This window comes from Seriola aureovittata, chromosome 16 (assembly GCF_021018895.1).
Source record: "Seriola aureovittata isolate HTS-2021-v1 ecotype China chromosome 16, ASM2101889v1, whole genome shotgun sequence".
NCBI lineage: Eukaryota > Metazoa > Chordata > Actinopteri > Carangiformes > Carangidae > Seriola > Seriola aureovittata.
Genome location: NC_079379.1, coordinates 15,994,337 through 16,007,646, shown reverse-complemented (window position 1 = coordinate 16,007,646; position 13,310 = coordinate 15,994,337). Strand labels below are relative to the sequence as shown.

General features: G+C 40.7%; 1 protein-coding gene and 1 long non-coding RNA gene across 2 annotated transcripts; one reads left to right on the top strand and one right to left on the bottom strand.

Annotated features, from left to right (window-relative positions):
* The first annotated feature begins 343 nt into the window (after positions 1 to 343).
* sla1a (Src like adaptor 1a) lies at positions 344 to 5,025 on the top strand. Its single transcript, XM_056398459.1, has 8 exons — positions 344 to 607; positions 1,094 to 1,190; positions 1,373 to 1,469; positions 1,666 to 1,752; positions 2,048 to 2,151; positions 3,341 to 3,472; positions 3,903 to 4,032; positions 4,384 to 5,025. Exons 2-8 carry the CDS (start codon positions 1,118 to 1,120, stop codon positions 4,583 to 4,585), a joined length of 825 nt encoding a protein of 274 aa, XP_056254434.1. The 5' UTR covers positions 344 to 607; positions 1,094 to 1,117; the 3' UTR covers positions 4,586 to 5,025.
* On the bottom strand, positions 3,930 to 11,383 carry LOC130183211 (uncharacterized). The gene is made up of 3 exons (XR_008829789.1): positions 11,132 to 11,383; positions 9,913 to 9,961; positions 3,930 to 4,014 (listed from the first exon to the last, which is right to left on the bottom strand). It is a non-coding gene; the product is annotated as an uncharacterized LOC130183211 (long non-coding RNA).
* Positions 11,384 to 13,310: the final 1,927 nt, after the last annotated feature.

Genomic DNA, 13,310 nt, shown 5'->3' with positions numbered 1-13,310 from the left:
GAGTGGTTACTACTGCCTTCCAGAATTTCCTGGAGACTCTGCTTGTTGCTTAACAGCTCATCCCGGCCCAAAAATATAGTCTGTCAATCTGTTAACTGACTAATCATTTCAACTCTAATTTATCATTGTCTATAGTTTCCATGACAGCTTATTCAACAGTAACAGCCATAAAATTATGATGATCTTGAAAGGAACAAAGCCAAAACTTTCTGACATATTATTCACAGCATAAAAACATGCAGAAGAATCAGGAATGTTACAAAAACACTAGCCTACAATAGTGCTTTCAGTTAGTTACTCTAAATGTATGACCCCCGTTTCATGATCAGTTGTGTGTGTGTGTGTGTGTGTGTGTGTGTGTGTGTGTGTGTGTGTGTGTGTGTGTGTCTCAGCAACATTTTCGCTGGCCCTCTTCCTCATTTCAGTACAGGAAGTGAGCTTGCAGTCAGATGTAGAGCTGTCGACACACTCTGTGACGGGTCATTCCTGTACACTGTTGTGAACATGGTACTTCTCTAGTACCAGACTCCGCCGCTGCCACCATGCCCTGTTTGGGCCATCACCACCCTTGATGCCATCAACAGCAGGCAAACTATAAATTCTACAGGTAGGCGCCTACTGCTTCTGCTTTGACCTGCTTGAAGCTTCTCTTCAGAGGGAACAGTTATTTCTCCATTCTGGTGAACTGAACGCTGTGTGATGTAACTTACATCATGTACGTCACACAGACAGGATCTGTTGAAATGCATTCGCACAGATGGGTATTTTTGATTAATAAGAAAGTAAATGATGTAAAAAACTATATAATTTGGGAGTGGGATTATGCAACATATCAGTTCATTATCATTAATCACTGTTCATTATGAGTACACAGACCTAGTCATGCAATGGAAAATCAAGTCCGATAGCATCTAGCGTCAGCGTTCCCATTTTGCAATGTGTCTTGTTAGTCGAGATAGTTCAATGGTTAAATTATAGGAAGTTACAAACTTCGTGGTGCAGCAGCAGAGAGAAACTTAAAACTTATACACATTGAAAATTTGGAGAACTTGGGGTACATTCGCATCTCTTTCTCTGTCTGCCCTGACTTCAGGCCAGAGTCTGGTCCATCTGGAGGATGGGGAATATGATGGGGGGTGTGCGTGCCAAGGACAAGGACAAGACTGAAAACCCTGACAGCTCTCAAAAGGGTAAGATCTCCATGCAACTTTGATATTGATATTAGCTGTTTAGTAATTAAAGTATTTTAAGAGAGCAGAGTGGAAGAATTCCACAGTGCTGTCAGTGACACCTGTTATGTACTTTGTGCAATACAAATGTGTGATCTTTCCATTGATATCATTTTGAATGCTGTAAATATTGGTCTTGGCAGGTTCAGAAGACATGGTGGTGGTGCTGCAGGACTACCCGTCTCCTGAAATCAGCGAGCCCATCTACAGAATGGGGGAGAAGCTCAGAGTCATCGCACAGTACGATCATGTTTTGCATTCTTGATTAAAAACAACGGTCCAGACACACACTTGATAGACAGAAAATCACAAATAAGTATGAGGAAATAAGGTCTAACAGAAAGACAGTGTCATTTGATGCCCTAAGTTTACAGTATGGAGAAGTGCTCACTAAAAGTCAGTTGTTGATTCCTCTTTGCCTCTTTATCATGGTCAGGGAGGCTTATTGGTGGAGAGTCCGCTCAGTCCAAACAGGGAAGGAGAACTACATACCCAACAGTCATGTAGCAAAAGTCTACCATGGGTAAGAAAAATAATACGAACACTATTCTCTAGTGTTGGCCTGGTCGGTCTGTTTGAACTTGCTTTAAATCGATAACAGTGAAAAAATATCGAATGCATCTTTTTCCGTCACCCTATCTAAGACCTATCTCTGTGTTCAGGAGGCAGTGGGAGATAATAGTAACACAAGTTGTTAATGAAGTGTTGTATGTTATGTTAATTTCAAAGGGTATGCCTTTCATATGAACGGGGAAGTTTACAACTCGGGTTGAATGTGCTGCTGATCTATAACTCGGAGCATGTTTTTGTTCTGTCAGTTGGCTGTTTGAGGGGGTGGAGCGGCAGAAGGCCGAAGAGCTGCTGCTTCTACCTGGGAACAGAGTGGGCTCCTTTCTGGTGCGGGAGAGCACCAGGGAGAGAGGTGAGTACACTGACTCAGCAGAGCGAGCAATAAACTCTTTTAATTTGGGATAGACTTTGGTTTTCAGTAATGGTTAGAATGTGGAGTTTTCTGTGGAGGAAAATAAATGCTTGTCGACAAGTCAGCATGTGCCAAGATTAGATCAGGATGGTGTTAAGTCAAGAGTGACGGCGTACGCTAAAAGAGAAGCCAAGACCAGATCTAGATCTCATGAAAAGGAAGAAAGAAGAAGAAGTAGTATGGTATTTGTTGAAGTTTTCATCTGAATACATGAATTCTTAAGGGACTAGAAATGAAAGAAAGCGAGGATTTGTAATGGAGAGTTTTTAATAGACCTATTTGGTGTAATTTTAGAGAGTGGAGGCATTATCAAATTAGCTAAAATTAACAGAATTTCATCCACATGGTCTAAGGCCCATGACCTGGGCCAACTGCAGCGAGGACTGTAGCCTCTACACATGGGGCGCTTGCTTAGACCACTACGCCACACGACGCCCCCCATGACATGTAATCAGCAGGAGACCTTTGATGTATACAACAAAAAGACAAGCAACAAAATTAGTCTGAAATTTTGGGAAAAACTCTCTTTCGTGAGATAAGGAAATCACTCACTGACAAGTTAGATCTTGTTTGTTGAATCCGACTTTTTCTTTGCCGGGCGCAGTGACCTCATGGAGTTCCTCCTCCTACCCAAGAAACAGTCTGACACAATGGCCCGTCGGAACACTACGAATTGTCATTTTTACAATTACGTTTTTGTACAGAACAATAAAAACAAGATATAACGTGTTGGTTAGTGTTGATAGTCTTCTTATGTTTTTTTTATTTTTGAGCCATTCTAGCTGTTTCCCCATTTCCAGTCTTTATGCTTAGCTAAGCCAACTGGCTGGTTGATGTGAGAGTGGTATCAACCTTCTCATCGAAAGCAAATAAGGGTATTTTCCAAATGAATTCCAAAATGAAGCCTTGCTTTTAAAAACAAAATAGGCTACACAATGACTTAGCACAGGATTGACCTTCATGTTACTTCTGCTTTTGCTTTGTTACAGCATTTGTAGCATGAATGGCTCAATAGTGGTAGATATTCCTCAGGTTCTGGCAAAATTACAGTGACTTCATACTATAACTTGCTTGGTGCTATAACTGAAAGCCTGTATTATTAAGTGTACGGTGTTTGTCTTATCCTCAGGTGTGTATTCACTCTCCGTGAAGCACATGATCATAAAGCACTATCGTATCTTCAGACTGGACAACAGCTGGTACTACATCTCCCCACGCCTCACCTTCCAGTGCCTTGAGGATATGATCAACCACTACTCTGGTGGGTGGATGCACCACACTTGGATACATAATTAAAAAGAGATTGACATAGGTCTAAAAATAAACTAAAAGATAACTAATTCGACAATATGTAGGCCCGCATGCAAGCATGCAAACAGACTTGCATAGCAAATACTTAAGCACTGAAAATAAAATATGTTCTAAATATAGAACTGTTTCTCATCAGTTACTGAGAGACAGATCATTTTTGGACCAAAACAGGAAATGAGATAAAATATGTGTGCTTGATAATGACCACTGGTGCGACAAAGTGAAGAAAAAAAAAAAAGAAGACTTGCAGCAGTGCTGTTCAATTCTGTATGAATATGGATCACAAGTTTGGTTTGTTTGTACGCTTGAGTGATAGAGTGTGAGAATGGTTAATGTGTAATGAGAGCAGTATTATACTTCCCTTGCATTTACCTTTTCAGACTCTTCAGATGGCTTATGTTGTGTGCTAACCTCTCCCTGTCTGTCGGCCACAACCCCGCAATCAGCCGTGAATCCTGAAGCTCCACCTGTGGTCATGCGACGGAACTTTGACTGGAAGAAAATAGACAGGTACAACTGAGGCTCGGTGATGATATTTCCCAGCTTTAATCATGTCAGCATGACCGTGCATAGATGGCAGCTTATTTGCTGTCACCTGGTGCTAGTCTTGAATGTGAAAATAGCAGAAATCCGATGTAGGAATAGAGATAAGGGCTAGCAACTAATGATTGTTTTTTATCTAATGTAGATATTCAAGCATGATTTTTTTAAATACCTGGTGGTTTAAGCTGATTTTGGATTTAATAGGTAAAATTAGGCATCAATTGCATCCTTTTTTCACAGGCGGAGAAGAAAATCGTAATGCTAAGACACTCACTACACTCGCTCATTTCTTTCTTTCTTTATCTCCCCTCATCACAGGACACAGCTGGTCAGCACAGAGAGCTGCAGTGACAACATGGTGAGCTACGGTGTCCGAAACAGCATCGCAGCCTACCTGTCCTTTTCTGGGAATCAAGACCCAGCACAGATAAGCGCAAAGAGCAGGAAGAAGAAAAGCAAATCTGTTTATGCTTTCCCTGAAAACAGCCTGGCAAAGCCTGACTACGAGGATGACTTCTAGAGACAGCAGTGGAGTTTAAAATACTGGAATACCTTCAAGTGGGGGGCAGTGGAGGGCATCCCTCTCTGAAATCCACCACATTTCTTATGTCAGCATATAGGGCTGTGCTGAACTGACATTTTCATTAAGGATCCCAAACATCCAAGTGTGTTTCAGTTTCTAATGTGAGCACTTTGAAGTACTTAGACAGTAATGCAAACTGGATGACCACTCCACTCACAGAAGGTACGATATGGAGTTGTACTGGATGACGGTGCAATTGAACTGTGATATGTATTCTGCACACAAGCCGGAAAAACAAACAGCCTGTCATTATGATAGTGAGAAGAAGACTTGAATGCTATGGTTACTGTTTGGAAATATTAATGTATATATCATTATTAATGGCTTTCAGACTGTTTTCCTGTGTTGTTAATAAATTTTAAATATTTGAATGGTCATATTGTGACATCAGCTTAAATTTGCACTGGTTTCGTTTTGTTTTTTGCCATTTTGGAATATTTTCACCTTGTTAAGTTGATGTAGTGAATGTGTTTGCTAACAGTGGCTTTTTGAGACATCAAGCAGATACAGAGCAAGATCGGCAATAACTGGGCGTCATGTTCGTGTCCACCTAATAATTGTCCAATGTTCACTCTCCTTTTAGCTCTGTTTTGGTCACAGCCGTCTGCTGAGGGAAACATCTGGCTCTATAGATGCTAAATTCTCCACTGTGTTTACCAGCTTGTGGCCAACTTTGTCTGTCTGTTGTTTGATGCTCAGCAGGAAGTGTACAGTAGGTTTATCTGAGGTTTTTTTTTTTTTTTTTTTTTTAAAAAAGCAGCTGCCTGGCATTAAATTTGCTCACCGGAAAAAAAAACAGTGACTTTAAATACCCTAAAAGGCTTCGTACAGTAAAAGGAACTGCAGCGTGTGGTGATACTTCTTTGTGGGTTTGTCGGTATGATCGATCCCTTCCACGTACATAGAGTTGTGTGAGCCATTATTTATATTACAGTATTAATTAGAACAGCTTTAAGTCCTATTATTATTTGGTGCTGAGTAGATTGAAGAAATAATCATTGGGAAAATAAAAAACTTCAGTGATAAATGTATTCATGAGTCACTAAGAGGAACAAACAGATTGTGGAAACAGGCCACTGTCACTACACTGTGTTTAATTCTATTCAACATACTGCATCTTTGACCACCAATATTAACATTTGTGCACAAGGGTTTTACTGGTGCCACAAGAGCTCTGATTCTCATGATCTGACATCGTTCACTCAGTCTGCGTGATTTGCCATCGTACACTGTAGCATGTCAGTAATTTTAAGCATTTGGGAACCTTTGATGGTTTTTTGAACATAATCCAGGGTTAAAAGCTCCAGTGACAACAATGGGCACAAGTTCTGAGAGTTCCTAAATTCAAATTTCCTCACAAACATCCGGCCAAACTGTTGATTTGTGTTAAACTTCCTCTCTTCAGGTGTGGCTATTACTGCTTGTGCAACAGTCTCACTTATTCTGCGAGATCACCATATGACAAACTGACTGCAAAACTCCTATTTAATAGGATGATAAAAAACAGTATGACATTCGGTAGAAACATGCAAGCACTAAATATTTACAATAGAGTGGAAATTCTTGTGCCAGAAAACCAAAACTCCCCTCTCGCATTTTCATATTTGTGCTCGACCAACTTCCTCTGCCATATTCAAGACCTCGATGTAAACGTTTTTAACCGCTCTGCCCAAAACACAGAAGAACGGTATGTGAAAACACAAACTTGGGTCTAAATAAAGAGAAGAGTTTGTGTTATTATTCATAGCCCTCTGCTCCCTGCTTGTCATAAGTGACTCAGAAAGTAAAGGATGATAAATATGTGGAAGAATGTGAGCAGAAGCACAGCCAAGGTCAGTCAGTCAGTGAGGAAAAGTTCAAGTGAACTACACGTTATACATTACTGCTGGAACAAGAGGCCTCTTGATAGTTTAAAGCAGATGTTTCAGGCCTTACACGCATGGTTTCAAAATAACTGATTGATTGAATGATAACTTGGTTAGGAAATGAGCAAAGTAAAATTTTGCTAAACAGAATTATCCTTATTTTTCAGACCCTCCTCTAATCTTTGCTTTTTCAGGCCTCTAAAATATTCAAATATTTGTTTTGAGAAAATCACTCTTCAGTGGAACTACTCACACCTCATAGACTCTGCTTTCTAAGAAGGGTACTGGTTTAAAGATCCTATGCCATTTTTTATCATCACAGTAATATGAAAGTTCAATGCTGATGTTATAACTTCCCTGAGAACATTTACAGAAACCTTATGCTGTCTAAGACCAGTTTCAGGAAGCCTGAATAAGGTGTACATCCCCAAACTAATGTACCAGCCGAGCCAGCCTCATTTATTAGTTTTCATTAAATTTATGAGCTAACTGTGTGTGACCAGTCGAGGCGAGCTCAGCGTTTTCAAAGAAGGATCAAATAGTGGTGTTGCCTGGTTTTAAAGTCTCATAAAATACCTGCAAGTAACCGTTTGGGAAGTCAAGCAGTGTGTTTGTGTGTGTGTGTATGGTGAGTGGAACAATGAGTGATACAGACACACACATCTGGTGGCCTCCCGCTGCACCATGCAAGAGACTGCTGTCCAGTCAGCATTACTCACTCTTCACATCAGGCTGCCTCTCCAGACCATGTAGACCCAGACTGGAAAAGACTAGAGATGAAACTAATGGAAGGAGTTGCTCTGCGTGAACTTGTGTTGATGAGTGACGACATGATTCATTGACAGTGTCAGTCAGATGTGCATCACAGGATGAAGCACAAGCTGAAGTTGTGAAGAATGAAGGCAAAGTTTGGAGAAAAAGATCAAAGCCCACTTATATATATTAAAGATAAACCCTCACTTTCCCTCTGGGCCATCTATTCATCCATATTCAACAAAAAACAACTCTTCCCTGAGATCATGTGAGCATTTACTGTAAAACCAATGCAGATAAGAAAGACAATACCCCGTCACACCTTGCCAATCATCACACATCTGTGTGTGTGTTTTCATGGTGGAAACAAAGGCTCTCACTGGGGCAAAGAACGGAGGAATTACAGCTCACACTTCACAAAACCAAACACCCACAGAGCGTGTGCTGTCTCACAAGAAAATCCCTGGTTCGAGATGACTTTATGAGACAAAGAGGATTCAAGTGGAGTCCCTTGGTCTCCATCAGTATTTTGTTTGATGTTATCGCCGATGTAAAGCACCAAGGAAAACACTTGTTTTTATTCTCACTGAACTTAAAAACATGAAGAGGAAGAAGAGTTCAGGCCCGTCCATGTCTTTGTTTCTAGGAATGGGATCGAGGCTCGGAGAGAAACAGGGGGATAAGTAAAGGAAATTGAGAGATGGAGAATCCTCTTCCTACAGCCTGTTTTCTGTTAATCAGGTTCTTCTAATCTCGCCACATCCTCCCCTCTACCCTGAGGCCCAGCTGTCCAAACCTCCGACTTCTCCACTTCAGCACTGGATGCTCGCTGGTGAGCTGCAAAAAAAAAATTCTGATAAATGTTTTCTTTGCTCCATCAAAAACGCACTGTGCTTTAATTAAAACTGCTGCCTTCCCCCTCTGTACTATTGCTTTCATCACAGGGAGCAGGGGTTAATTCTTGAAGTGGAAGTTTTTTTTTTCTTTTTTTATATCTGGTTTTCAAACCGACTCTAATATCAAATGTGAGTTTATATTAGTTTGTCTGTCTTGTTCTGTTTTCAGGAAACACACACACATATATATATATATTATATATATATATATATATATATATATATATATATATATATATATGTAGAGTTTTGTTTTTCATTTCCTTTTCATGAAACCCCACATCATGAGCTGTTGATGCTTTTAGCTTAATTTGGCACAAAAAGTCTAACTCTAACTCTGACCACTTCCTCTAAATGTAGAATAGAAATGAGTCTAGATTTCTGTCTCACATTAGACTGAAGGTGGACACACAAATATGGCAGCTGCAGCCCGAATGATAATAATGACGGAAAAGAACAAAAAAAGTTCACTAGTGCCAAAATTACAGCGGTGGTAAAATTAGCCAGTGAAAATCAACAACTTAGCTCGTGCAAAGTGAGACTGCTGTTGACAATTTTCACCAAACTAGTGAAATAACCTCTTCCAAAGAATGCTGTCAACAAGACTGAGTGTTCGCCTCAGAAACAGCACATGAGAACATATCCTTTAATGTTGAACCAAGGGCCTCAGCCAATACACACAACCTTCTCCAAGGCTGTCCAGAGAGCCAGGGGAAAACAAACAAAAACCGAACTTTTCAAAAAAAAAAAAAAAAAGGCTCCAAAGGTCCACAACTTCACCAGGGAATGAGCTGCTCCCATTCCTTAAATCATTTCTCGTAAATACCGCTGAATGAGGAAGTGACGTTCATTGTGCTCATAAAGTTTTTTTTTTTTCGTATTCTGTAGTATCAAATAAAAGTGCAAGTGGAAAATATGCACAGACGACACAGTGACAATCACGACAAAACAGTAGCATGAGTATGCAAAGCCAAACTTTGTGTGCTATCAGTGACATGTGGCTATGGAGAGGGCAGGTTTCTGCAATGCTCTTTGTAATTTCTGCATAAGGAAACTTTTACTTTGCTTGTAACAGCTGCTTTATTAGCTGGACTTGAGTGATCCTGTTAATAGCTAATACTTAGGAGTGCTTGGCATCTTCTAATTAACACCATAAGAACACAGAAACATTTTCACACATTAATGAAATGGAGAGAAGCTTAGTTATGTGAGAAAACCTGAAAGAATATTGTCGGAAAAAAACGCAAAGCAACAACATTTGGATCTGGAAAGCTTCAGTCAGGAAGAGGCATAAATGAGTTTTACTGGAAGGAGTTGAATAATGGAGATTTGGATAAAAAGCAACAACCTGGCTCTGCTGCCATTCAATCGCCAGCTGAGTTAGAGCCCAGAGCATCCTGCCTGCTGCTGTGCAACAACCGAACACAAGAAGTGGAGAGTTCCTCTTGGAGAAAAAATTATTTTCCATGGGGAGAATTTTAAGCAGCTGTTTGCCACGTGGCTCTTTACAAATAATCAAAACAAGCAATGACTGTGGTGTCTAATTAGAAATTCAGTTGTTGGTAAACCTAAATAAGCCCAGTTGGTGTCTTAATATATATGCATATGTCCCTTTCACAGTCTCATAAAAAAAGTCTTGTTAAATTTTACTGCTTTGGCAAAAGAAAGCATGTGGTAAGAGTCCAAAGCTGAAACCTCTTAATAACTGTAAATTATTCCTTATGTGTGTATGAGGATTTTTTTGTCTTACCTGGCAGCGTGCATGTTCTTTCCATTGCCCTCAGCTCCTTCATTTGTCTCTGGAGAATGACAAGCAGGATGACAGCCATGAACAAATTAGCGTCAGGAATGAGTCTGAAGTACTTCACAGTCAGCGAAATGAAAGAGGAAAGCAGGAAAATAAAGATGGATGGGCTCCAGGTCAAAGACTCAGAATAAGATGGATGTATCACCGAGACAGAAACCAATAAGTGATTGATGACACCAGATCTGTCTGAAAAAGTCACTCAATTACAAGAACATTCATTTTTCAACCAGTTTGTGATCTCTCAGACTGGGTATTCAAATGATTCACAATGTAAGTAAGGATGATGAAAGCACAGTGTCCTGCACTGACTCTCAGCAGTTAGGTTAGCCACTTTAGACCACTTCCTTTAGTTATCACACTTCAGAGGTTGAAGCAAAATTATGTCTGCTGGGAGAAAACCTAGTGTCTCTCAAACGCTAACTTTTAAGGGAACCAAGAGATGCTTGTTTGGCCGCTGTGCATTTGGTATGTGCATTTTGGCTTTGGGAGGAGAGATGTTCTGCAACTACAACTAGAGCCAGGGACATTTGATCCCTTTCTCTCACACATGTACTGTAAACACACTTTCGCATCTAATCTAAAACACTGATATCTTTTCTGTCCTTTATCTGAAGCAGATGTCCGAGTTACTGACGCTGATCATACTCTCTCCGATGAAAATCAAGTTTTTAGCCTAGTCCACATGGTGTTTTTATACAGTACAAGACATATCATGAGGGAAATAAGAAGTCAACACCACGACCACTGCCAGTCTCATTAAAACAGATTCACACTGCCTTGGTTTCATACATCACATAACCTAAGGAAGCAATCCTGTCAACTTGTGGGGACGGGTCAGTCAAAATAAATCTGAAACCTTGTCAGTACACAGAGCCAGAGTTTGCATTAGCACAACCGCTAACACAATGTCAGCCACTGCCAGTTGCATGCTAACAAGCTAACAACCAACATAAACAAATATGCTAACTACGCTAGACAACTCATCTGAGTGTGGGTCTGACTCATGTGTCCTCTAACTCTAACCATCTAACCACTGCTCTTTCACTGGTCACTGAAACCTTGTCAGTACCGAGAACAAGAGTTTCCATTAGCACAGCCACTAGCACCGTGTCAGCCACTGCCAGTTACAAGCTAACAAGCAAGATAAACAAACAACGCTTACCATCATGATACGTCTTTTAGTAGCCGACTTTGGTGCACAACAAACTTATCGCTCCTCAACAAACTCCTGAGTCTGTGGCTGAGTGTCTGCAATGTTTTCTCCCTGAACCATATCTTGATACTTTCTGCTCTTTCACCTGTCCACCAGCGGTGATGGGCGGGACACGAGGCCTAATCAATTTCTCAATGAAGAAGTAAATGTAGATGTGCCTCTGGCCCTACTTTTCCTTTTTTTTTTTCACTTTTTACGTGTCAAGACCAAGTTAACCAAAGTATTAATTGTAGAAGAGTGTTTTTTTTTTTTTTTACATAGTTTAAAACATATCTGGAGAAGAATAGAAGGAATAGTCATTGTGGGAAATGCGGTTGTCTGCTTTCTGATGGAGGGTTAGATGACTAGGTTGATGTCACTCTTATATCTGTTAAAAATTAAGTGACAACCATCAGCTGGTTAGCTTAGCTAAGACCAAAGATTGCAGAACAGCTGTCTAACTCTCAGTGAGAAAGCTAAAGAGCATATTTCCTAAAGTGTTGAACTATTATTTTCAGTCACAGTTGCATGTCTGGCCTCCACATTATGTGCGTGTCATGAATTTATTAATACTAAAAACCCATCAGCAGAACAAAGGAGCAAAAGGTTCATGGAAAAATAATATGACTTAGCTGTTAATGGCAGCAGTTTTGCTGCCATGGAACAAATAAATCCAGTTGGAATTTGATTAGTTACCCTGTTCAGTTTATTGTTACCACTGTGAAGAGAGGGAGCATCACTTGATGTAAAACAGTTATCCAATGAAACACACACGCACGCACGCATGCACGCACACACACACACGCACACACACACACACTCACACACACACACTCACACACACATATTTCTTGCATGCCAGAGGCCCTCCCTGACTTTGGAGAGAGGCCAGAAATAACAGAAAAGCTCTGACATGATTGATTGCACCTTTGACTGCTGATTACCACAGAGAAAGCTCATGATAATGTGACGGGGGACCAACTTATCAGAGCGATACCACTCCTCTGCAGACATGGCATTTGTAATGCTCACTGGACCTCCAAGGACTAGATCAGACCAGTCAGGAGCTTCGGGGTTTCTGTGCTGTTGCATACATTCACTGACAGACTGACAGCAGAGTGACACTGACAGCTTCATGTTTTTCCATCTAAACTTTTCAAGGGGCAAACCAATTATGTGAAGTTTTCTTGTGGCTGTGGAACTTACTGCTAATCAGTCCTTTCATTAGAAATTTTTTGACAGCCCTTAAAAAAATGCCATTACGTCGTTACCCTGAAACTAAACACAGCTTTTATTGACACCCACTGTATATACCAGTGAATCAAAGTTTTCAATGTGCATTTTGGCAGCATATAACTCTATGCGTTTAATGGTAAATGCAGGCGTGTGTGCCTTGTTGCTTTCCAGGAAAAAGACGGGCAATTTTTTCTAACTGCAGCATACCTCTCTCTATTTTCCTAGACATTTATTAAACGGTGAGATACTGAGGGCAAGTCTGTACAGCATGCAATTCCCCTTCTAAAGTGTTACTGATAGCCTGTCTGTATGAACCACTTAGGGAAAAGAAATCCACTCTTGCAACAATTCTCTCCATCTGCATCACACAACAGAAATATCCCATCAGTCTCTCTTGCTAAAAAAAATCAGATAACTATGTGCATCAAACCAGGAAATCCTCAATTTTTTGGTCTGCAACTTTACTTAGGTGAGTCCCATCCTAATAAGAAGAAGAAGCCACAGGTATTCTATAAGCCATGCAGGCATCTCCCCCCCTTGGTCAGAGCTTCTCTCTTCCCTTATCAGGCTTTCCTCTGGCACAGATGACCATCGACAGGAAAAAAAACTGGACATCTTCCATGTGCAGGGAGAGGCTGCTGGAGTCAAACAGCCAAACAACAGACCAGAGAAGAAGAGTGCACGCTGTAGCAGTAGCTGACGTGGAGCTACAGTACGTGTGCATCACACACACACACACACACAGACGCCTGTGCAGCTGGAGACACTCTAGATGCCTGTCTGACGGCCAGCTAGTGAACCTCAAAGTTGAGTCTTGAAGAGTGGGAGATGGAGTGTGTTTCATTTCAAAAATATGCAGTAGTTAAAAGGTTGGGAATGTACACAGACTGACAGATACATATAGGCAATGAAC